The sequence below is a fragment of the Budorcas taxicolor genome, chromosome 22, assembly GCF_023091745.1.
Source record: "Budorcas taxicolor isolate Tak-1 chromosome 22, Takin1.1, whole genome shotgun sequence".
NCBI lineage: Eukaryota > Metazoa > Chordata > Mammalia > Artiodactyla > Bovidae > Budorcas > Budorcas taxicolor.
In genome coordinates this window covers 41603721-41626887 of record NC_068931.1, presented here as the reverse complement: position 1 = coordinate 41626887, position 23167 = coordinate 41603721, and the positions used below count along the sequence as shown (strand labels likewise).

General features: G+C 44.6%; 1 protein-coding gene across 3 annotated transcripts in view; it reads right to left on the bottom strand.

Moving 5' to 3' along the window:
- The window catches only part of PTPRM (protein tyrosine phosphatase receptor type M), a 657833-nt gene that overhangs the window by 38572 nt on the left and 596094 nt on the right, over positions 1–23167 (bottom strand). For all 3 annotated transcript variants that reach the window (XM_052660546.1, XM_052660547.1, XM_052660548.1), the window contains one exon: positions 6169–6266. In XM_052660546.1, the coding sequence (XP_052516506.1) occupies positions 6169–6266 (98 nt within the window). The remainder of the gene's footprint in view (positions 1–6168; positions 6267–23167) is intronic.

The window sequence follows — 23167 nt, the reverse complement described above, 5'->3', positions numbered from 1 at the left end:
AAATCATTAGCTTAAATTACCAGTGCAAAAAAGAATCTCCTTTGGGAGAGCCCCAGACTGGGTTCCCAGACTTTTGGCAGATGAATTAGTACAACAACACAGCGGAGTCGGTGGGAGTTCCTGGGAACCAGACGTTGGATAAAGAGCTCAGGGTCCCTCCGGTGGGTTCATTAAAGAGGGAAAACCACCACAACACACCCGACGCAATTTACATGCCAGGTGTGCGGCTGTCGGCAGGTGCCAAGGAAACTGACAAGGGTCCCTTCCCACAACACATGGGCTGCGGGGGATGCGCTGGGGCGACCAGGAAGCCTTAGATAATGACGGGTCCTGGCAGGTGTATGGGGGGAGCCCTGCAGGAGGGAAGTGTGGTTTCTGAGTCCTCTACACAGGTGCTGGAACTGGAGGCCTCCCAGAGGCTCCAACAGGGGCAATTACAGCGGTCTAATGCAGGGCGCTCCGGGGCAGAGATCTGGAGAAAGCTGCCGGGCTCTGACTTAATGAATCAAGTCTGTGTAAACAAACAGCGTTGTCCTGGCTCATGCCTGATTCATGAAGCACCCGCTGTGTGCAGTCAACATGGTAAGCAGCTAGTTGCTGCCCTTAAAAACCATGTCATTTTCATTTCTTCAGTGGTTTGTCATCGCTGTTTCCAAGCATGGAACGTGGGCATGTCGTCTCTTGACAAATGTGCAGGATGAACAATGGGAAATGGCCTGGAATGAGGTCTGACCTTTTCCCGGAGGGCATGTGACCTCTTGTCAACACCCCCAGATCACACCAGACATTTCAAGGACAGACGCCATGAAGCACATCACTAATTGAATTCAGGCCAGTCCACGGGGCTGATGGTGGCAGGGGAGGACTCTTAGAGCTTACCACGTCCCTGCAAACTGGGTGAGGATCTGGAAGGATTTTTTTTTTAAATAAGCTTACCAGACCTAAAATTCCCGAGTTTCTATGAGGCTGTGTGCTTCCATTTAAGGCTGAACTTGAACACTGGCCCCTGATCTCCCCTTCAGCTGCACACTATTAGCTGCAGTGTCCAACGGCTATTTGTCAGAAAGAATTGTTTCCATCAAAAATATCAACAGGGGCCACCTTGTATGGGACGGGTCCTGATAGAACGAACAGAGGCCGCCTATTTATTCCAAGGCAGGCAACTCAGAGTGAAGCCTGCATCCCACTAAAAGGTGCCACGTCCAACAGACAGTGGGCTCTAATGTCTGAGGCTTTTTCACTGGAATCATTTCATAGCACGGTCTTCCTTTGACCTGTTAGCCAATGCTGTCCCAATTTTTCCTTAAAGAAAGAGGGTTTATCATATAAGAACAGCTCATGTCTAGTCACTGGGTCCTGAGACAGCACATTTTGAAATTTCAATTAAGCAAAAAATATGTGCATGCCTTTATTTTTAAAAAATCCAGTAGTAGTTGTTATTTTTAATAATTACTTACTTTTCAAAATAATTTATCTTGGGATTATTTTAAGTGAAGTGAAGTTGCTCAGTCGTGTTCAACTCTTTGCGACCCCATGGACTGTAGCCTACTATACTCCTCTGTCCAAGGGATTTTCCAGGCAAGAGTACTGGAGTGGGTTGCCATTTCCTTCTCCAGAGGATTTTAAGTGAGCTCTGATGCAAATATGTTGTTGTTCAGTCTCTAAGTCGTGTCTGACTCTTTGTCACCCCAGGGACTGCAGCACACCAGGCTTCCCTGCCCTTCACTAGCTCCTGGCGTTTGCTCAAACTCATGTCCATTGAGCCAGTGATGCCATCCAACCATCTCATCCTCTGTCGCCCTCTTCTCTTCCTGCCTTCAGTCTTTCCCAGCATCAGGGACTCTGTCAATGAGTTGGCTCTTCACATCAGGTGGCCAAAGTATTGGAGCTTCAGTTTCACCATCAGTCCTTCCAGGGATATTGATATTCAGGGTTGATTTCCTTTAGGATTGATTGGTTTGATCTCCTTGCTATCCAAGGGAGCCTCAAGAGTCTTCTTCAACACCACAGTACAAAAGCATCAATTGTTCAGCACTCAGCCTTTTTTATGGTCCAACTCTCACATCTACACGTGACTACTGGAAAAACCATAGCTTTGAGTATACGTAAAATCTGGTAAATAACTCAATGAATATTGTTATCGGGAAAGCAAAGCAGTATGAAGCAGTCTCCATATCTCTTCCTCCTCAACACACGAGGCAGTCAACACGTGTATGTGAGACGAGTGAGGACTCAGAATCAATCATACATTTCAGGGGAAGAAACAGGTAAAACGTTGAGCTTGGCTGTTTCACAGTGAACCTAGTGGATACCAGCTGCTCTAGGTGGGGCAAATTCTCCTTCGTTAGCTTTGTTGGGCATTTCCTCAGCTCCAGGAGGGAGAGACCACAAATTTATAATGCTGTCTCCTCCCTGAAAGGAGTTTCCTTTTATGGCAGAGTTGAAAATTTGTTTTTTTCAGTAGCCATTACTGCTTTTATAGCAACCTACTGATTTGGGGGTGAAAAGGTAAATTATTTATTTTTAAGTATTTATTTATTTGTTTGCTTATTTGCTTGTGCCCAGTCTTAGTTTCAGCATGTAGGATCTTTAGTTGTGGCACATGGGATCTAGTTTCCTGACTGGGGATGGAACTTGGGGGCCTACATTGGGAGTATGGTCTTAGCCACTGGACCACCTGGGAAGTCCCAAGGAAGGTAATTCATAAATGCCACTATAGGTCTCAGTTGTGCTGGAGAAAAGGTAAGGGTTATCTTAATACTTATGTTTAGGAAGTCCTCAGAATGGGGTGGGTACTTCTCTAACCACCTGCCATGTAGAGACTCATTTAATCTTTACCAGATCCCTATAAAGCAGGTGGCATGATATCTACACTGCCCAGGTGAGGGGCCGGTGGTGGGCAGCTCAGCGACCTCTTCTAGGCTGGTCACACAAGGAGCTCCCCCCACCCCCCCGGCCAGCTTCCCTGCTCTCAGCATCTCCCAGGAGACAGGGAATCCAAAGGCGTAAATGGCTTTTACACTGTTGGCAGTAAACCTGTGCTTTTTCAGTTTTTATACTTTATCTAATAGTCCCGTAGCATCTCCCCTCTTGTCTCATCACTTTACTAATATCCTTTACAGAAATTTTTACGTTTTAATGGTCAATTTTCCCCGTCCTTTTCTTAATGTGATGAGCTTTAAAACAAAGGACATAAATGTGCCTTCCATATTTTCTTCTAAGTTTTAAAGCATTTAAAACTTTTGGTTTTATTTGGTATTCAATTTGGGGCTTTTCTTTTAGTCCACGCGAATAACCAAACGTGCCAGTTCAATTGATGGAAAAGCTCATGTTTTTCCCACTAATTACACATTTTCCTACAAATGCCTACATCAACATCTGGGCTCTCATTTTTTGATTTGTTGATGTATTTATTTCTTCCTGATTTGTGGTGTCTATCATTTTCCCTTTTCCTATGTTCTTATCTGGTTTTGATATCAAGGTTATACTAGCCTCTTAAAACAAAATGGGGAAATAGACTCTCTTTTTCTCTTCTCAGAATAATTTTTATAAGATTTGAGTTACCCATTCCTTGAATATTTAGCAGAATATATCTATAATACAATTGGGAGTAATACTTTCCATGGGTCACTTTTTAACTATAATTCACTTTTTAAATAATTTTTGTCTCTTCAGAATTTCTGTTTCTTTTTGAGTCAGTTTCGGAAAATCAAATTTGTTAAGAACATTGTTGATTTTATCTAAATTTTCAAATTGATTGTTATTCATATTATCTGTTATGTTAAAAATGTATCATGTTCCCACTACTTGTTATTTCTGATTTCTTTTCTTCTGATCTCCAGATGGTTGTCAATTTCATTAGTCCTTCCACAAAACCTTTTTGATCACGGTGATCTTTATTATTGTTTTTTTGGTTTTTATTTAATAACGTTCTGCTCTGGCATTACTGTTTTCTTTTTTTAGTTTACTCTGTTCCTCATTTAGCTTCTTGAATTAGATGCTTAATTAGACTTCTAGTAACAACCCTGAAGAACATATATATACTTTGGGTACCATTTGCTTGGCATCCTACACGCTTACTACATGATGCTTCACGATTCACAGTTCTAAGTATTTTCTGAGTGATGTGAGGGTGTTGTGCTTTGACCCATGAATTAGTGGAAGTGTTTTCTCACCAGAGCCTAAGTGAGGACCCATCTGCCTCTGTCATTTCCCTGTTCTGATGCCCGGCTGGCTTCCCTCTCCTTTGCCCCTCCCCCATTTCCCCCTTGGCCCTTTATCTGAGCACCTACCCTTTGCGAGTTTAGGTTTCATGTGGCCGTCTCAATTCAAATTCTTAGCACTGTACATGTCCAAGGCGTTACCTCCTGTTCTTGGTGGGCTTTAGAACTCAAGATCCAAGCTCCTGAGACTAAACCCTACTCCACGTGTCAGGACCCACGGGCACCATCACGTCAGCCTCTAGTGGGAGCCTGTTGCCTCCTCCCTCCTTTCTCTGGTCTCTAGTCCTTGCTTCTTCACTGTTCTCTAGTAGTTTACTTTTTTAAGAGCTAAGTTAAACATTTTTAACATTTATGCTTACATATACATTTATATTTTATATTAAATACATTGAAACTCATTTACATTTTATCTACAATTTCAGGATGTTTGTTAAGAGGATTTTCAGGTTCTTTGGCTTGTCATCTTTGCTAGAATTTTAACTACCTCCCACTTTTTAAGTCTCTCTTCTTCCTGGTTTGTGCTTCCTGAGACCTTCTGAAAATCCATTTGTAAGAACAGCTTTATTGAAGAAGTGTAACTGATGTACTGAGTTAGCCCAAAAGTTCGTTCGGGTTTCCGTAGGGTGTTAAGGAAAAGCTCGAATGAACTTTTGGGCCAACCCAATACAGAGAACTTCAGGTGCACAACTGGAAAGCTTCTGACATAGTGAGTGCCCTTGGTACAATCACTACAACCAAGGTCAGGGGCAATATCCATTACCTCCCGTGGTTTCTTACATGCCTTTGGGCTTTGTGCATGTGTGTGTGTGTACTAAGAGCACTTGACATGAGGTCTACCCTCCTAACAAATTAGTGGGTGACGCTGTATTGCTGACTACAAGCAAGCTTTGTATGCAGATCTCTAGAACTTATGCCTCTGGTGTCACTGAGACCTTACGCGCACTGAACATCAACCCCAGCTTCCCCTCCCCCGATCCCTGGTGCTCACTCCTGTACTTTCGGCTTCTGTGACTTGACTCTTCTCCATCACTCACTCCTATGGGTGGAATAGTCCAGTGCCTGCCCTGTTTAAGTGGCTTACTTCACCTGACCTGACATCCTTCAGATGCAACCGAGTTATCAATGGCAGGATTTCTTTTTTAAGGCTGACATAGAATCTTAAGAAACAACCCCTCTATCACTTCTGCCTCTAATATTTCAGTTGGAGGCTAATCTCTAGGCGCAGAGTAATCTCACAATGTCAACATCTCTAAGAAGTGACAGGTCCTCCAGCAGAACCATGGAAATGGCCTCACTCTTCAACAGAGCAGCTGCATTCTATATGTCTTCTCGCTTTCAGATTCCCCTTTGGGAGTAATCCTGTTGCATCCTATGACCGAGATCTTAACTACTGAAGAATTTCCTGGTTAAATAAAAATAGCTCATCCGCAGTTAATACAGAGGAAGTAACCCAAGACCTCGGGGGCGGCGTGTGGTCCCCACTTCACAGGTCAGGAGAGGGAGGAAAGGGACGATCTAAGCGAGAGGAGATGCTGGAATTCTAAGCCTGGGATTGACTCCAGGGCTGTGGGCTGTTCTCAGGGAGGATTGTCCCCCAGGTGGGGAATGCAGACCTGCCTCCGGGGGGCTCCCCTTGTGCTCTGACACCCAAGCACCAGCACGCGTGCTTCACTATGTTTTTGTGTTGTTGTGTGCTCCATATATCCAGGCAACAACTGCTTTTAAATCTTGAGTGCCTTTGCTGTCTGTTGCTATCACAACAAATGAAAGCAATTCAGGCTATGTTTACTGATAATTTATAAGCAAGGACAGCAAGTCAGAGGAGGAGCCTAGTGGTTAGCATTTTCGGAAGGACACAACACTGCATCCAGGGCTGGCTCCTGCCCTCCTTCACACAGGTGTCTAAGGAAGGAACAGACGACTGGGAGGCGGAGAGGCCACTTACCCGCCCCACTTCCACCAGGTTGGTTACCATGACGATGCTCGCTGTGTTCTCGTGCCACACCATCCTCCAGAAGTCAGAGATCGTCTCCTGCATCGGCCCTGCAGCAAAACACAGCAGAGACTTGTGTCGTCTCCGGGAGCTTGCACCTGCGGCACTTCCAGGGCTCACAAAGAAATCTCCGGACAGCCGCAGGCAGTCCCCACATCCCTCTAGGAGGACAGAACTCTCCCTTCTAGTGTTGATGTGGTGGCGGGGGGCACTCTTCCTATAATAGCACCCTTAGAAACACGGAATTTTTCACTCATGGTTTAATTTTCTCACGTCATCCAGCGCATCTGTATTCGAGCCCTTTTTGCCCTTCTTAAATGACTGCTGTGAAAGAAAGTTATTTCTTCATCATTTAGCTATTTATCTCTATAATACTCAAGAGTGTGATTTAAAAAAAAAGGGGTACCATCACTCTTCCTGCTAACAACTGGCGATATCCAGGGAAGCAGTCTTCCCTGGATAGAATGAAATGAGCCTCTATAGGAAAGATGGCCTTTACTGGTTTCTAGTATTTTTCTTAATCTGTGCTATCTGTCAAATTAATCCTTTCTAGAATTTTCACCTAACACCTTCCAGCGAGTTTGCAGTTTCGAGCACTTGTACTTCCTGTCACTGACCATGATCTGCTTTCCCAGCTCCTGGGATCTGAGCATTAAGGAGCTCTTTTTATGGACCGGAAAAAAAGAGGGAAAATCTGTGTTACAAAATGCCAGTGCTATAGACACTGTAAAGGCACAGAAAGCTGGAATTTAAACTTTCTTTAAATGCAGATATTTTAAAAAAGACCCACATTCTATGTTCAAACATGTTTGAGGGTCTCCATGTAATAGAATAAATTTTTTTTGGATAAATCTTCATGGTTCCTATTTATTTCAGTGTGTCAGTAATACATAATTAAAAACTAAGGTTAACTAGCATATTAGCCTTTTCTACTAAAATTACAAAGGACTTATCTCTGACCATTCCCAATTTACATGCAATTTTTCTATAGTGTTTTGTCACTTTTTGAAGCCCACCATGGATGCTATTTTAATACAATGTTTATATTTTCACATTTGTCAATTTCTTCGCTCCCTTTCAAACAATTTTAGAACTTCTGTCTAGCTCATCTTTTAAATTCTCACAATCACGAAATATATTCTTCAGGAATTTCTTAAGGTTCTGCTGGTGGCAAGCTCTCAGAATTATTTGCTGAGTACATATTTAGTTTTATTGGGTGCGTATTTCTACAGTGACGTTTATTCTGTGGTTTCCATTTTAACAGCGTAAGTCCGTATATGACCAGTAGACACGTGGGGAAAGGAGAGGAAGACGCCTTCAAAGGTGGACAGGCTGGACAGCTGTGCTGTTGGTTCTGGACGTTGTAGATTCCCGGGTTTGGAGTGTGAATATGTGAGTTTGGGATCTGCCTCTAGCTTTGAACTGAGTGTGTGATGTAGGGCAAGTTATTTGGTCACGAAAAAAGAAAACCCAATTTACCAAAGAAAATGGGCAGTGCACTTGAACAGACATTTCTCTAATGCCCAACATCATTAGTCATTAGGCAAATGCAAACCACAGCCACAGTAAGATACCATCTCATACCCCCTGGGATGGTTATAATTAGAGAAAAAAGCCAGAAAATAACACTGTGACCTTAGTATCTGCATGTCTCTTTATCTACATACTGATGTCAGGAACATGGCTGAGGGTTATTTTGAAAATCTGTGGAATGAACACTGACTCAGGCATTTTATACACAGTCACATGTTAGAACAAAAACCAGGTGCAAAAAAACCGCAAAACAACAACAACCCAAGGTTCATTTACATTAAAATAGTATGAGGAATGGAGAGGATAAATTGGAGTTATATTTAAAGCAATTTGAGCTGTAAGTTGATCAATTTTTATACGTATTTGAAGTTTTCTATGTCAAGATTAAAAAAAAATCTCACCAAGAGATATATTATCATTGACTGTAGAATCTGGTCAGTAAAAACAGAAATATTTCTCCACAAATTATTTTGCAGAAATCAGTAGGTTAAGCCATAGGTTAGGAAGAAGAACTTCTAATCTTCGTTTGCCTTACAAAATGAACATTAAGGAAATTAAAGCTTCTAAAGCCCAAGGCCATAAAAGAACTGAAGATGCAAAAACCAACAGAAAAGCCAACAAAGAAACCAAAAAAGGGTGCATTTAAAGCTATTTATTGATGGTCACTTGCTGGCTGAGCAAAGGGGGCATACCTGGCCCCTTCAGTCACTGCCCGTTTCTCTTGACCAAGTATCAGTTTCTTCTTTTTCTTCTTCCTCACTGTCAAGCTTCCTTCCCTCTTCTCTGAATACAAATGTCTACTGTTCCTCCTGCTGCTGTGACTACACTCTTCCTCTCCTCGTGAGAACCCCTCCACCTCCCGAGCCTCTGCGTCGAGTCCCTTTATGGGACCTTGAGCGCTGCCCCCGACAAAGCTTTGCCTGCCGCTTGCCCCGTCCCTTGGCGTGTGCGTGCCATTCTCCTGATGGACGGGCTGAAGATTTCAGTGACTTCAGTCAAGGTTACCGGGGACACAAGTAAACATCGGATCTCATCAATCACTACGCTTCCAGCTCACGGGAGGAGAGGTGTCTCCATTGTGTACTTAACGGCTTGTTACTTATTCGCAAGGAAAAAATAACCCGAGTCCATCTTTGTGCAGATGCGACCCTGAAACAAAGGGGTGACACTCTCTGCTTCCACCAGACACACAGGCCTGTGCCACCTGCTCTGAAACTTCCAGAACCAGTTCTGATGACAATGGCTACCGTGGGTGAATCTGGTGCCCCAGCATTGCAGATGCATGTGCTTTCAGAAAGAAATCTTCCTCTCCCCTCAGTGCCCAACAGAGACATTCAAGGCTGGGCAACTTCCCAGGCGCAACTCACTGGCCCTTCCTCGACTCTAGAGCCGCTGTGATGACTTATCTCAAGTTCCCCTGGGAGGAGGGAATGTGGCTGTCGTGTTTACTGCTCTATCCTTAGGGTCCATGGAGTACCCAGCACAGAGCAGGGCTCATAAATAAATGAATGAATGAGTACTTCTGTATGCATTGCTATAAACCATATTATTTACTATTAAAGTGTTATATTAAGAGTGTGGACTCTTTGTCACCGCATGGACTGTAGCGTTCCAGGCTCCTCTGTCCACGGAATTCTCCAGGCAAGAATACTGGAGTGGATAGCCATACCATTCTCCAGCGAATCTTCCCCACCCAGGGATCCAACCTGGGTCTCTTGCATTTCTGGTAGATTCTTTACCGTCTAAACCACCTGGGAAGCCCCATATAAATATGAAGTTCTATTAATAGATAATACTTATAGGAGTCTCTTTCTTGACATCTTTTGGAGGTTATCTATAGAAGCTTGAAAGAACACTGCTTCTAGTTCTTCCTGATTTATTATAAAGGGGGGCATCTTTTGCAAGGGCTTCTTCAGAGTGAGCGTGAGGGTCCCCCGGTCTCCAGAATGCTGCTGGGCATTGCTGCAGAAGCTGGTTCCAACCACTGAGCAGCTGGCTCCTTGGAGTCCCCCTGCTCCCAATGCTTTCCGTCCAATCTCAACCCAATCCATCATTTGGAGCCTGAGTGCAATTCTGGCTTCCACCAACGGTTCTCAACTCTGGCTGCATATTACAATCACTGTACAGCTTTACAAAATTCTGATGACCTAACCCAAGAGTCTCTGGGTTTACTAGCCCGGGAGGGTTGGTCTTGTGGGGAAGGGCCACAGAGATTCAGCATCCAGGCATTTGGCTACGCCTCTGACCTAACTGTCAGGTGGTCTTGTTCAGAGGTGGAATACCCAAGATCTGTGGTTTTTCAATCTACTGAATAGTCTAACCCACATACAAGTTCTTCGAATCAAGAAGTCCCAATTCTTTCTGATTTAGAAGGAACCTGACTCATAAGAGGGGGATTCTCTGGTGGTTCAGACAGTAAAGAATCCACCTGCAATGCAGGAAACCTGGGTTTGATCCCTGGGTCAGGAAGATTCCCTGGAGAAGGGAATGGCAACCCACTCCAGTATTCTTGCCTGGAGAATTCCATGGACAGAAGAGCCCGGAAGGCTATGATCCCCGGGGCTGCAAAGAGTTGGACATGACCGAGTGACTAACACTTTCACTTTCACTCGTAAGACATCATCTAGGAACATGGCTGTACCATTTCACTGAGGGGCAAAGCAGAAGTCAAGGAGACACAGGTTTTTTACGATGTTTACTTAACTACTTTCGGGGTATCTTTAAAGCAAAGGGCATGATCCATGGAGAGGTCACTGGCGACTGCTCTCGGGGTGGACAAACAGCTAAACTCCTATGACAAGGAATCCAAAACAGAAGGCAAAGGATGCCTTAAACCCTGTCCCTCCGGCATCAACAGCTGGGATGACAACCCCGGAAGGTATCTGGTTTCTGCAGTTGCTGGCTGGGTAGGGGCCCATGATCGGTGTGGCTATGCCTTTACAGACGTTGGTACAATAGGCAGGAAGGTTATTCTCAGCAGCTGTCCTAGGGGGACCAAAGCGTTTGAAACTAAGATCTCGAAACTTCAGTAGCATCAGGCCGGCACTACATCCCGTTTCCCTGATGACCACTGGCACACACAGACCTCTCTTGGCAGAGAAGGAGGCATGCAGACAGGTGGTTCTTATACCACCCAGCCCCCAGAGGAGAAGCAACAAGAAGAGGCAGAAAGAACGAGAGCAGAATAAAAACAGTGACAAGCTGTGAGTGAAAGACATCCAAGGATGGCCCTATTGTGTGAGACTATTTCTCTGGCTCATGGGCAGTGAGAGATATTAAAAATGACAATGTCAAGGTCTTGATAGATGACTCTGCCCTCTCCCTTTCACATTCTCATTTCTATGCAGTGTGCTTTCTGCGTTAATTAGAGCCAGAGGAAGTCAAGGTCCTTGGAGCTCACAGTGATGCACGAGAGTTTTTGGAAGGGAAGAAAGAGTTCAGATATGCCCCAGTATTCCACTGTAAACAGGATAAAACCTAACTTCTTTTGAGCTCTTCCTATTTCTCAGGTATCCTTTGAGTATCTTACAAGTTATATTATCTCATTAATTTAAAAATCACAGCCCTACTTAATAGGCACTACTATTCCCCCACTTGGGTGGCTCAGCTGGTAAAGAACCTGCCTGCAATGCGGGAGACCAGGGTTCGATCCCTGGGTTGGGAAGATCCCCTGGAGAAGGGAATGGCTACCCATTCCAGTATTCCGGCCTGGAATATTCCATGGACTGTATAGTCCATGGGGTCGCAAAGAGTTGGACATGACTTAGTGACTTTCACTTCACATTCCCCCACTTTACTGGAAGGACACTGAGGCAGAGAGAAGTTGGCAGAGTTGTCCATGGGGCCGAGCCTGAGGTCTGGTCCCACCAGTCACAACACCGCCCAGTGAGCATCCACAGGCATGACAGGTGCACATGTACAAGTCATCACAATCCCGGCAAGAATAAAAAAGAAGGAACCCACCGTCAACCACCCTTTAAACACATTTTTTTATGACATCAATGTTCTCTTAAGAGTCCCATGATCCCACTGCTACAGAATAAAGTCCAAGTTCATGAGCACGGCCCCTCCCAAGTTCAGGTTCATGAGCACTGTCCTCCTTGGCAGCACCAACCTCCCCTATACCCAAGCATTTCTAGAACCCAGCACATCCTGGTTTACTCCCTCCATCCCCCACCATCCCAGCCCAAGCCACGTGCCCCCGAATGACCAGCCCAGCCTCACCCTTGGCCCCCCTCACTCTGTTCTCTCCATCTCAGCCACAGCTCACCTCTGCAAAGCGTCATTTTCCTGCTTAAAAATCTTCCAAGGGGTTTCCACTGAGTAAATCCCAGATTCCTGAACGAGGCAGACCTGGCCCCCAGTTCTGTGCCTGGACCGGGTCTCCACTCTTGGCTTTGGCTGTTGCAGGTGCCGTGTACTTGGAGCCCCCTGCAGGATCCCCCACCAGGACCCCTCTGAGCTTGCTTCACTCATTCACCCCCTTCCCAGCTCCTGGGGGAGATCTGAGTGTGTGACTGGTATCCACAGGTGAGCCTGCTGCATGCCAGGATCCTGGGACGGTGAGGATGCCACAGTGAATGATGGAAACACAGCCCCTGCTTCACAGAAGCTTGAGGCTGTACCAGGTGCAGATAAGGCAAGAACACGCCACGTGTGCCCATAAAAGTGTGGTGTGGTCAGCAACCCTGGACTCCTAACTTTCAACGGAGACGTGCACACCTCTGCAGACACATGGATATTTTCCAGGGGGGATGCAGATAGTTTCCAAAATAGTATTAATAATTTCTATACACTCAGCAGCTTTATGGACTCTGCCTATACTGATCTCTACGAGAAGGAGTCTAGGAACAGGGGTCTTTCTCGAACATGACAAAGCCCTCACTCATCTCAGCTATTACTATGGGGCACTGCCCAGGTGAAGAGACTGAGGGATGGGCGGAAACACTGACTGCAGAAACCCACAATGCTCCCCGCCTCCCCTTATGAAACATATCTCTGTAAAGACAAAGTTTGGTGTTAAAAATGGGATATTTTGGTTCATGCTGAGATGCTCTGAATTCACAACATCCAAAGTGGCAGAGCCTGGGAACATTTGTTCTTTTAACTGCAGCTGGGCTGTTCTGTGGGACCACTGAAGCTTTCCTGGATACAACCCATGGATGAAAGTTTCATGTGTTTTCTTTCAGATTTGGCATGCCTTAATCTGTAAGATGATTAAAGTCTGTTTATTGTAATATCATAAAATATTTATTCTCATTTCATCCATTCTCATTTTACCTTTAGAAAATAATTTAATATTGTCTATCTCCTATTAACAAGTAAACATATAAACTTATGATGAAAATTTTAGATAGCAACTTAAAATGTTGAAAGTGGGTACATAATTTTTTCAAACTTCTTTTGGGGATTCACAAGCAAAACCATTTGAAGACCACTGTCAACCTGAATGTATTTATGCCTGAGTGCATGCATGCTAACTTGCTTTAGTTATGTCCAACTCTTGGTGACCCTGTGGACTGTAGCCCAACAGGCTTCTCTGTCCATGGGATTTTCTAGGCAAGAGTACTGGAGTGGGCTGCCATTGCCTTCCCCCACTAGCACCATCTTTATCACTAGTGCCACCTGGAAGCCTGTATTTATGTCTAGAGTAGTCAAAGTCAGGAGGAAGTTGTATTTCTTCCTGCAATATTGTTTTTCCTGCAGTGCTGAACTGTAGAGTGGATGTGACTTTGCTGGGAGGAATACAGGGGGCAGGCCCTTGGGTGGAACATCCAGTACGGGTGACTCAGTGCCACCTGATAGGGGAGGGGACACACATGGAGCCATCTTCAGAGAGAATGCAAAAATTTTACAAAAATTTTGGGTTCAGATTTCATGAGTAGTAGAAAAACACAACTAGGAAGAAATCTTTTAGATGGAAAGCCTGCCTTCCAGGAAGAACGCAGAGGAGGAAGTGTCTGGTTGTCTCAGGCTGACGTGTGATGAGGTGTCCACAGCCACAAGGAAGAAAGAGGGAGGAAGGGAAGAAGGAAGAAGGGGAAGGAAGAGGGCCCAGAGGAAGGGACCCAGTGGGCTGGAAAGCTGAGCCAAGTATCCAAAGGCCAAGTCCAGAGGAGCCTCTGAGCTCCCCAAAGGTGCAGATGGATGACAGTGTCCAGAAAGGATGGATCTAGCCTATGAACAAAAGCTCCCAGGAAACAGGAAAACACTGACTATGAATAGTAAACAACAGCAAAGAGACATCCAGGCAGAGATGCCTGGAAGCCCAGGGCTCACAGCTTGTGGCTCCCGGCGGTGAGTCCGGGACAAGGTCACGCAGGCTGGGCAGGCGGTCGGGTCCCCTCTGGCTTCCCCAGAGTCACTTGCCAGGCTCCAGGTGCAGAGCAGGGGCTCGGGCCTGATCTGGGTGGGCTCAGGAACTGGTGGGTCATGGACGAGCTGACCTTTGAGTCAGACTGTGGACGACGTGGGCTGCTCTTAGAGGGCAGTTCTGGATAAAACCAAGCAGGAGTCTAGCCCAAGACTGTCGTGTCAGCAAGGAGGCCAAGGGCTCTGGGCTCTGGCCGGGCGTGGCCCGTGTCAGGCTCTGGGGCTTCTGGCTCACTCCATTGGAGGAGAAGACCCTTGATGGTGGGACACCGACATGGAAAACAGGGGCCTAGGATTTATGCATTCATTTTCAAGCTCTTACTCATAAATAAAACTGGCCCTAAATTTCTGATCCATTATTGTTTTCACTGCTGCTGGAGATAATCTAGATAAAGTATTATGAAGTCAGTTACTCAACGTTTGGAGCATTAGACGTCCCTTCCTTCAGTGGCTTCTGAGTAAGTTTTTATTATAAAACTTTACATGCTTTTTCAATATGATGCTTCCATAACACTTACGTCTATAATTTTACATTTAGTAGCCTTTCATTTTTGCAGTAGTGAAATGTAAAAGTTAAAATATGCCACCATGCTTTAAGGACTGAATCTGGTACGTCGCAAAAGGCACAAGGGCGACACAGAAAATAGTCGGCTTTCGCATTAATAACTAATAAACCTTAACAACACTTATTTGATAGGTGCATTGGCTCTCCTCTGAAGCTAGATAAGGGAAAATTATGGAATTTTTGTGTATAATTTTTGGTTTCAGCTGCAGAAAAAGAAACGCAAAGCTGAGATGGCTGGTTGCATGGGATTTAATCTGTTTATTTTCCTGAATTGTTAAGAGCATCCCTGTCCCTCAAATATCATTTAAAAGGAACAATAAAAATCAACTAAAGATTTCGAAGCAAACATTGAGAATTATTCTATGACGGGGAAAACATGAGAATACTTTATGTAATCTAAACTCAAAAATATAACTGGCAGCATTTTCTAAAGGCAACTCTTAAGTGAAACACCCTTCCTGTCCAGAATTATAGAATAAGGATGTTCACCAGTCTACTAGAAATTTTATTTAGTGACCACCAGTCCACTAGAATTTCAATTTGAATGTAGTAAAAAGAAGAGAAATTTGGCATTGGCGCTATTATGAAATATGCCTTGCTAAGAATTAGTGTCAGATGTGATGACTAAATTAATGATGTCAAATAGTGCTTTCTCCTTTCTTTTCCTTCCTCCCTCTTTTCCTTTCTTTTTGTTACTATCTCGCCTATATTTACGTGGCTCTCACACAATAACAAATCCCTTTTTACACAGCCCAAGTCTTTCTTGTTTTAATTTTCTACTTGTTTTCCTTTTTAAGTTGAAGCATAGTTGATTGGTGAGCAGGAACTTGCTGATCACCCTATGTCTCCTGAATTGGCTCACAAGGTGTGTGTGCTCCTCTTACATCTGAGAAAACTTGGCATCCACCGTGTGTGCTGCATCCGTCCCTCTGGGACATACCATTCTCCTGGATGGGACACAGCACTCAAACCACGCCCTAAAATTCTTTCAGACTGAAACAAGGAAGTGTGCCAATATGAGCCGTGCAAATATCCTCGGCTTTCTCTAGATAACTAGTCATGGGATGTCGGTTTTCAGGTGCAGAACCAGAACATAAGAAATCCTGATTGGACCCCGAAAGGTCATGTCAGACTTACTTATGAGAAAACTGGTATAAACCAAACACTAATGGACAGGCTACATATAAAACCTAAAAGAGCCTGGAAATCTTTGTAGTGTCTGTCATAACCCTTCAATCTCTGGCTCTTCTCTGGTTAATACTCTGACTATTATCTTATTCACTTATTCAGCTAGAAGTAATTATGCAATATTTAAGAACAACAGAGAATAATATAGTAGGCATTATTTAATAGGGGGCTTCTCTGATGGCTCAGAAGGTAAAGAATCTGCCTGCAATGCAGGAGACCTGGGTTCGATTCCTGGGTCTGGAAGATCCCCTGAAGAAGGGAATGCTACCCATTCCAGTATTCTTGCCAGGAGAATTCCATGGGTAGAGGAGCCTGGTAGGCTACAGTCTATGGGGTTGCAGAGTCGGACACAACTGAGCAACTAATACTAGCACACCAGCATGAATAAAGATATGTTAAACAATACCTACTATATTCCAAAGAGATGCCAGGAACTTCATATTTAATTCTAATCATCACCTTACCATTTTTCATCTTTGTGTTGTCTAGTATCTTAGTTCCAATATGAGTTCATCCTATCTTGATTAGTCATTATTATAGTTTCTTTTCTGTTATAATTTTCTAATAGCTTTCATAATTTTTATTGTGGTTTTCCTTAATTTATCTTTATAAGGACAAAGTTCATGCATTTCCATACCACTTTTAATTATGTCTCAAGTCAACAGCAAAAACAGATAAAGAAGCACATTTCTAAAAAAAGTAAACTTAAAATGAGTCATGTATTCTGAATACCTCTTCCTTTCTCTTACCCGCTACTTTAAGACCTTGCTGCTAAGTCGTTTAAGTCGTGTCCGACCCTGTGCGACCCCAGAGATGGCAGCCCACTAGGCTTTGCCATCCCTGGGATTCTCCAGGCAAGAACACTGGAGTGGGTTGCTATTCCTTTCTCCAATGCAAGAAAGTGAAAATTGAAAGTTGTTCAGTTGTGTCCGACTATTTGCAACCCCATAGACTGCAGCCCACCAGGCTCCTCCATCCATGGGACTTTCCAGGCAAGAGTACTGGAGTGGGGTGCCATTGCCCTCTCCAAGTAAGACCTTGAAACAAAAATAAATGAAAGTAGTGGCTTTTAGACCAAAGTTTGAAATGATATTTTTAGAAGTTTTCTTTCTTCTTAAACAAAAGCAACATGTGTTAAAATTAATTTGTATGAGACATGTCAAAGGAAAAAATCTACAAGACCATCCTTAAAATAAATTATTTCTGATACACAAATAGTCCTAACCATTTAGATAGAATCAAGTGTTAATAAAATCCTGAATAAAGGCTAAAAAATAAAAAGTCATATTAGAAATAACATTGGTGCTCCCATAGCACATCTGCCATGTGATGATTTAAATCGCTAGCAGGGTTTTGTTAAAACCAACAAACATATTTTTACTTATAAAACACTGACATAGTCAAAATTAAGAGATTCTTCAATGTGGTACCAATGTTCTCAATGTTAAGAAAACTTACAACAAAACCTCTGTTAGAAAAGAAAAGCAGAATAAAATTGGTCTCTGTGTTGCTAGAAAATTTGTTTTGGAAACTTGCTAATAAATTACTGGAAAAATTGTTACTATCCCTTTCATTTTCCTCTGTGTGAACAGGGGGGCTTGGGGGGTGGTCAGGGTGGGGTCACCTGCAAGGACTCAAAGCCACAATTACTTTCTAGCGTAATGTCTGCATTTTATTTGCATGTAAATATTTCATTGGGTTTTTTATTTTAAAGAACATATTAACCGTGATAATGTTATTCTACTTTAAAAAGAACACTAATTTTTAAAATCACTGTACACACATCAATGACGCACTCCATGGTCTTTCTCTTAAGCTAACGTGCAAGGATCAAGGAACCCCCACCTTTCCTGGGCCTCCACTATGTGACGCTGATCCCAGTGGCCTGGAGCAAGAATTCCTCTTCCTCCAGCCCTACTCTATCTCCCAGCTTCCTGGTGCAGATCAGCCACTTTGAGGCATCTGGTCAGCCAAGCAGAAGCTGGAGTCTGCCTTGCCGGCTCCACCCAACACAGGCTGCAGAAACAGGCCTAGAGCACAGGTCTTCCCTCCGTCTTCCTGTAACTCCCTCTCTGCTTCTTCGTCATCTGTTCTCTTTCCCAGATCACTGCTCAGCTCCATTTTCTTCTCTAGTGGTTTCTTGGCTTCCAAAGCTGCTCTCTAAAGCATCCTGTGTGACTCTAAGATCAGAAATTGGTTTGGATGAAGCCTGTTGGAGAGGGACTTGTTCAGTTTGGAATTAAGCTGTTTTCACTTCCCTGTAACCTGACCCTAAGGATGCTTCAGAGAGGCCTGCAGGACCCCACACTGGTGTCCTTTGTTGCAATCAGAAATGGTCAATGTCTGCAAGACTTCAAAAGCCAAAGGAAAATGTGCTTTCTGCAGTGGATGACAGCTTATTGTCTTTGCAACCCACATCTGTTTAAAAGTCAATAACAGTGACGATTGTTTTTGTACTCTGGAGGGGAATGTGGGATGCTGGTGAAAACCTAAGTGGTTCCCTTCGGTACATCCTGGAAGAAGCATGAACAGGTGTAGGATGTATTAGCTTTTATGAAGACGACGTGAGCATACGCTACACTTGGGTTAAAGCCTGGCTGCCTATGTGCTTTGAGAGCTGTGTCTTTGGAATCAGTGGAATGATGACAAGAGTTTCAGCTAATACCTGTGGAGAGACTGCTGGCAGAGCTGGTGTCTGAGCTCCAACAGTGTAACGTCAGTGTCTACTCTCTAACTAACCATTCTGCTCCACCATCTCTGGCAGGGGTAAAAGCCATGTCCTGGTTACTGACATAAAACATGTTTGTATATCAAGGAATCTTAGGGCCAAATGAAATCCATAGACTTCAAAGATTGGATTGTGACCATGTTGCAAAAACAAAGGAATATTTGCAAACAAAAACCAGCAACAGGGTGACTCCTGGCAGGACTAGAATGTTCCAAGGCATTTCTGAAACCCCCTTTGCTTGAGTGAACTGTTGAAGTGAAAGTGAAGTGGAAGTGTCAGTCGCTTAGTCCTGTCTGACTCTTTGCAATCCCATGGACTGTAGCCAGCCAGACTCCTCTGTCCATGGGATTTCCCAGGTAAGAATACTGGAGTGGGTAGCCATTCCCTTCTCCAGAGGATCTTCCCGACCCAGGAGTTGAACCCATGTCTCCTGCATTGGCAGGTGGATTCTTTACCACTGAGCCACCTAGGAAGCTCCATCTTTCAAGGGTGGTTGTCAACTATTGTTCTGCCACGGGTTTCACTTTGAACTGAAACTGGATTTTTTTCCTTTTGGACTAAACCCAGCCCTCCTCTAGAATCACACATTCCCAGCAGTTACATGAACATTTCTATCTGGCAGTGGTACCGCTGTGAACAGGATTGCAAGTCTGGGTGTGTGCTCAGTCGTGTCTGAGTCTTTGTGACCCCGTGGAGTGTAGCCTGCCAGGCTCCTCCGTCCATGGGATTTTTCCAGGCAAGAATACTGAAGTGGGTTACCATTTCCTACTCCAGGGGATCTTCCAGACCCAGGGATAGAATCTGCATCTTACTGCATCTCTTGCGTTGGCAGGTGGGTTCTTTACCACTGTGCCAGCCTGGGAAGACCTACCACTGTGAACGAGGATGCAAAAGCTGCTATTGTTCTTGACATGGAAACTGAAGGATACAGCAGATAAATCAGATCCAAGTGGCGACAAAGATGAGGCCTCCAAAGAAGAGCTCGTGGTAGAGGACAGGTGGTCGGCAGAGAAGGGCAAGAGCCCACTCTCAGGTACAGAGACGCACTCCTGGGGATCTGACGGTTCCTGATCCCCGCGGCAAGCTGGACGGAAACACTGCTCGAAGAGCTGGGAGGAGGCAGCCGAGAAAGTGTCTGCAGCCTCGGGAGGGAGGAACATGACAGATGCTCACAGCACAAGAGTCTCCTGCAGGCTGAGTCGCAGAACATCCATCAGGCCCGTCTCCAAAGAGAAGCCTCGTGTACTCATTCTGAGTGCTTGTTCACGCTCCAAAGAGGGGCACAGAGAGAAGCAATCAAGGAGAAAAAAAAAAGAATGGCAGCGTTCAGCGTGGAGGGGCTGGGTGACCCAAAGGACCCGCCTGCCTTCTGTCAAGAAGAAGCAAGACAAAGGGAAAAACTTCCCTGCACACGCTTCAGGGGCCACTGTCGGAGACATAAAGGCTTTCCTTAGTCACTCTCTTCTTTAATTAAGCTCTTCTCAGTGCACAAGTGGGATCCGCTTTTATTTGAGACAAAAGAGAATAAATCTGATAAATGAACAAAATAGAGGTAAGTTGACGCCCCAGACAGAGCAGAGTGAAGGCAGTCTTGAGTTTTCAATGGTATCGGGAAGTTTCCAGAAGTATCCTTTTGAGTGAGAAGGCAAGAAAGAGAGCTTGCAATGGCTAGACACTTCCTCAAGTCTGCTGCCTTGAGAGACTCATCCAAGACCACCTTGATGGGCAATAAAGGGTCCTGGTCCCAAGACTCAGGAAGAGTGATTCTTGGGCTGCATCAGGGCTCACTGCTCCACCAGCTCAACGGTTTCGGGCTGGGAGAGAGAAACAGCTGAAGTCCTGCCCAAATCTGACACTGCAGCAAACTCACAGGTTGGTAACAGCTCGCTGCCACGTTGTCTAATTCCTGAGTCATGCTCTGTCCCCAACTCCACACTTAGCAGGCCCTTGACAGATGCACAGAAATACTGGTTCAGTTTTCAATGGACTAGGCCTGAAAGCAACAGCTTGGCTCTGCAAAAGTGGGTGAAGGTGGGGGAATGCCAGTCCTTGGAGAAAAACACCTTGGCACTAGTCACTGCTCCATTCTTTCAGAGCTGAACCTGGGAGAATGATGAGACCTTCTATTTCTTCCTCACTGTTGACTGAGGCACCTTAGGAGGCCAGAAACCCAGGATGTTCCTCCTAAGCTAAACCTGGCATAAGCCCTATTCAAGTACGAATGCTCACCCGTGTAGTTCACAAAGCCTTCTGTATGTGACTCATTTGAGCGGACATGGATGAGAGTCACTTAAAGCTGTTGGTGCTTTAAGTTCCAACTGCTTCGACGACAAAAGATTTTTAAAGTTTTTACCAGCTCTAAAAGGTGCTATAATTTTTCTACTTTAAATGAGGAACATTTCTGGGAGCTTCCTGGTAGTCCAGTGGTTAAGAATCCACGTTGCAATGCAGGGAACACGGGTTTAGTCCCTGGTTGGGGAACTAAGATCTCACATGATGCAGGGAAACTAAGCCCTCTCGCTACAAGTACTGAGCCCAGGTACCGCAACTACAGAGTCTGTGTGCTGCAACGGAAGATCCCATGTGCCAAAACTAAGACCTGATGCAGCCAAATAAATGAATATTAAAAAACAAAACAGGAACACTTCTAAATTACTCTGAAAGATTTGAAAAACATTTGGTTCAAGGATCCAGAACCTGCAGGACATCATCTATCTTCCAATTATTCTGTATCAACTTAGGTTCCCTTCCTGGAGGGAAGTGTTTCCACCGTAGCACCTAGGACAACACGGTGGACGGTATCTAACATGGTCTAATTTCTAATAAAAGGTTTCATCCTTTTATTCTCAAGCTGGCTTTAAATGTTCTCCCTTCTAACAACTGAGTTTAAGAAGAGCACAGGGCTGAGCGATGTCTGTGATCAGACCTTTGGGCTCATTGGTCGGTAGCTTTGAAATTAACCTGCTGAAGAAAAATTATTGTTTCAGAGCAAGTTTGTGGATAAGCTGTTCCTTGCGCCTGTTCATTTTGCCTTGAAGATCTGCAGATGGAGAGTAAGATGCAGGTGGGCCCCACGTGGAGGGCATGGCCCTGGGTGTCAGGGATACTGAGACCTCCTCAGAGGTCTGCATATAAGTCACACTTCCTCACAGCCTCCCTCCTGAAGTTTGCAGACCAGAGAATATTCCAATTTACTGACCAATACTTGTCAGCCAATCTTCAGTAGGATATGATAAGTGAATCCAAACGTGACCTACAACCCCCTGATAATGGGGGAACCGCTCAGCAGGAAGAACAATAGCAGCTAAAGGAGAATCTGTACTTGAGGAGCGTGCAGAGCTGGTGCTTGGAGGGATAAAAACAAAAGATGTTTACTGAGGGCTTAGCTTTGGATATAAAAAAAATGTTTCAGTTCTACTGAGAAATAATTTCAAGTGTTCATCTCCACCTGGAGGCCAGAACCCAGGAGACAAAAGCTCTTTACAGAGTGTGTGGGACTTGCATTGACCCTCTGACAAGTCTTGACCTGCTGAGTGAAGCGGTGTCCTGTTCTAAGCACTGGTATTTACTGCTTCAGATGCCTGGGAAAACATAACCCATAGTCATCTTCCTGAAAACCCTTATTAACAATGTTCATACCACACAGGGTATGAGGATGAAATTCAGAAGAAAAACAGATGAAGAGTAAACAGAATGAAAAGTTTCAACAGCTTTCAACTGTTCTACAGTAGTGGAGGACCTGAAGGTATTTTCACTGTAAACGTTCATGACCCACATTTTTATTATTTTCCTTTCCTTTATTGTTTAAAGAGCCTTATTTATTTATGTTTTGGCTGTGCTGGGTCTTTGTTGTTGCATGTTGGCTTTCCCCAGTTGCGGCAAGTAGGGGCTACTCTTCGTTGCAGTGTGCAGCCTTCTTATGGCAGTAACTTCTATTATTGTGGAGCACAGGCTCTAGGGCACGTGGGCTTCAGGAGTGGTGGCACACGGGCGTAGTTGCTCCAAGACAGCTGGGATTTTACTGGATCAGGGATCAAACCTGTGTCCCCTGCATTGCAAGGCGGATTCTTAACCACTGGACCTCCAGGGAAGCCCCTATTATTTTCATGTGAAAGTCTGCCCCTTGCTCAAAGTCTTCGGAGGAAATCTGTTTCAGGTTTCTCTTTTTCAAGATTATAATTATGGACAAGTAAGACTGACCATCTAAGGTGTAGATGGAGGTGACTATATATGCACCAACAGAGTCAGAGGGGAGCTAAACTAAGTGACTTTGACAAGATGGACTGTCTCCAAAAACAGTGCCTCAATTTACTGACACGTCAAAAGAAAAAGTGTCCACCAGAATAGGAGCTGACCAGTCCTTAACTTAGAGAGGAGTCACATATATTGAAGACAAAAATCCACCTGTGTCAGTAGACACGTCATCAAGCCAGCAGGAGGCATCTTGTGGCCTGGGTGGAATATTCCAGTCCTGACTGGTGTCGGGCACATGGCCGGCAACCCCCCATTTGCTCGTCTGTTCTTCCCTTCACTCCCTCCCTGGCTGCTGCCAACCCACTGGTCAT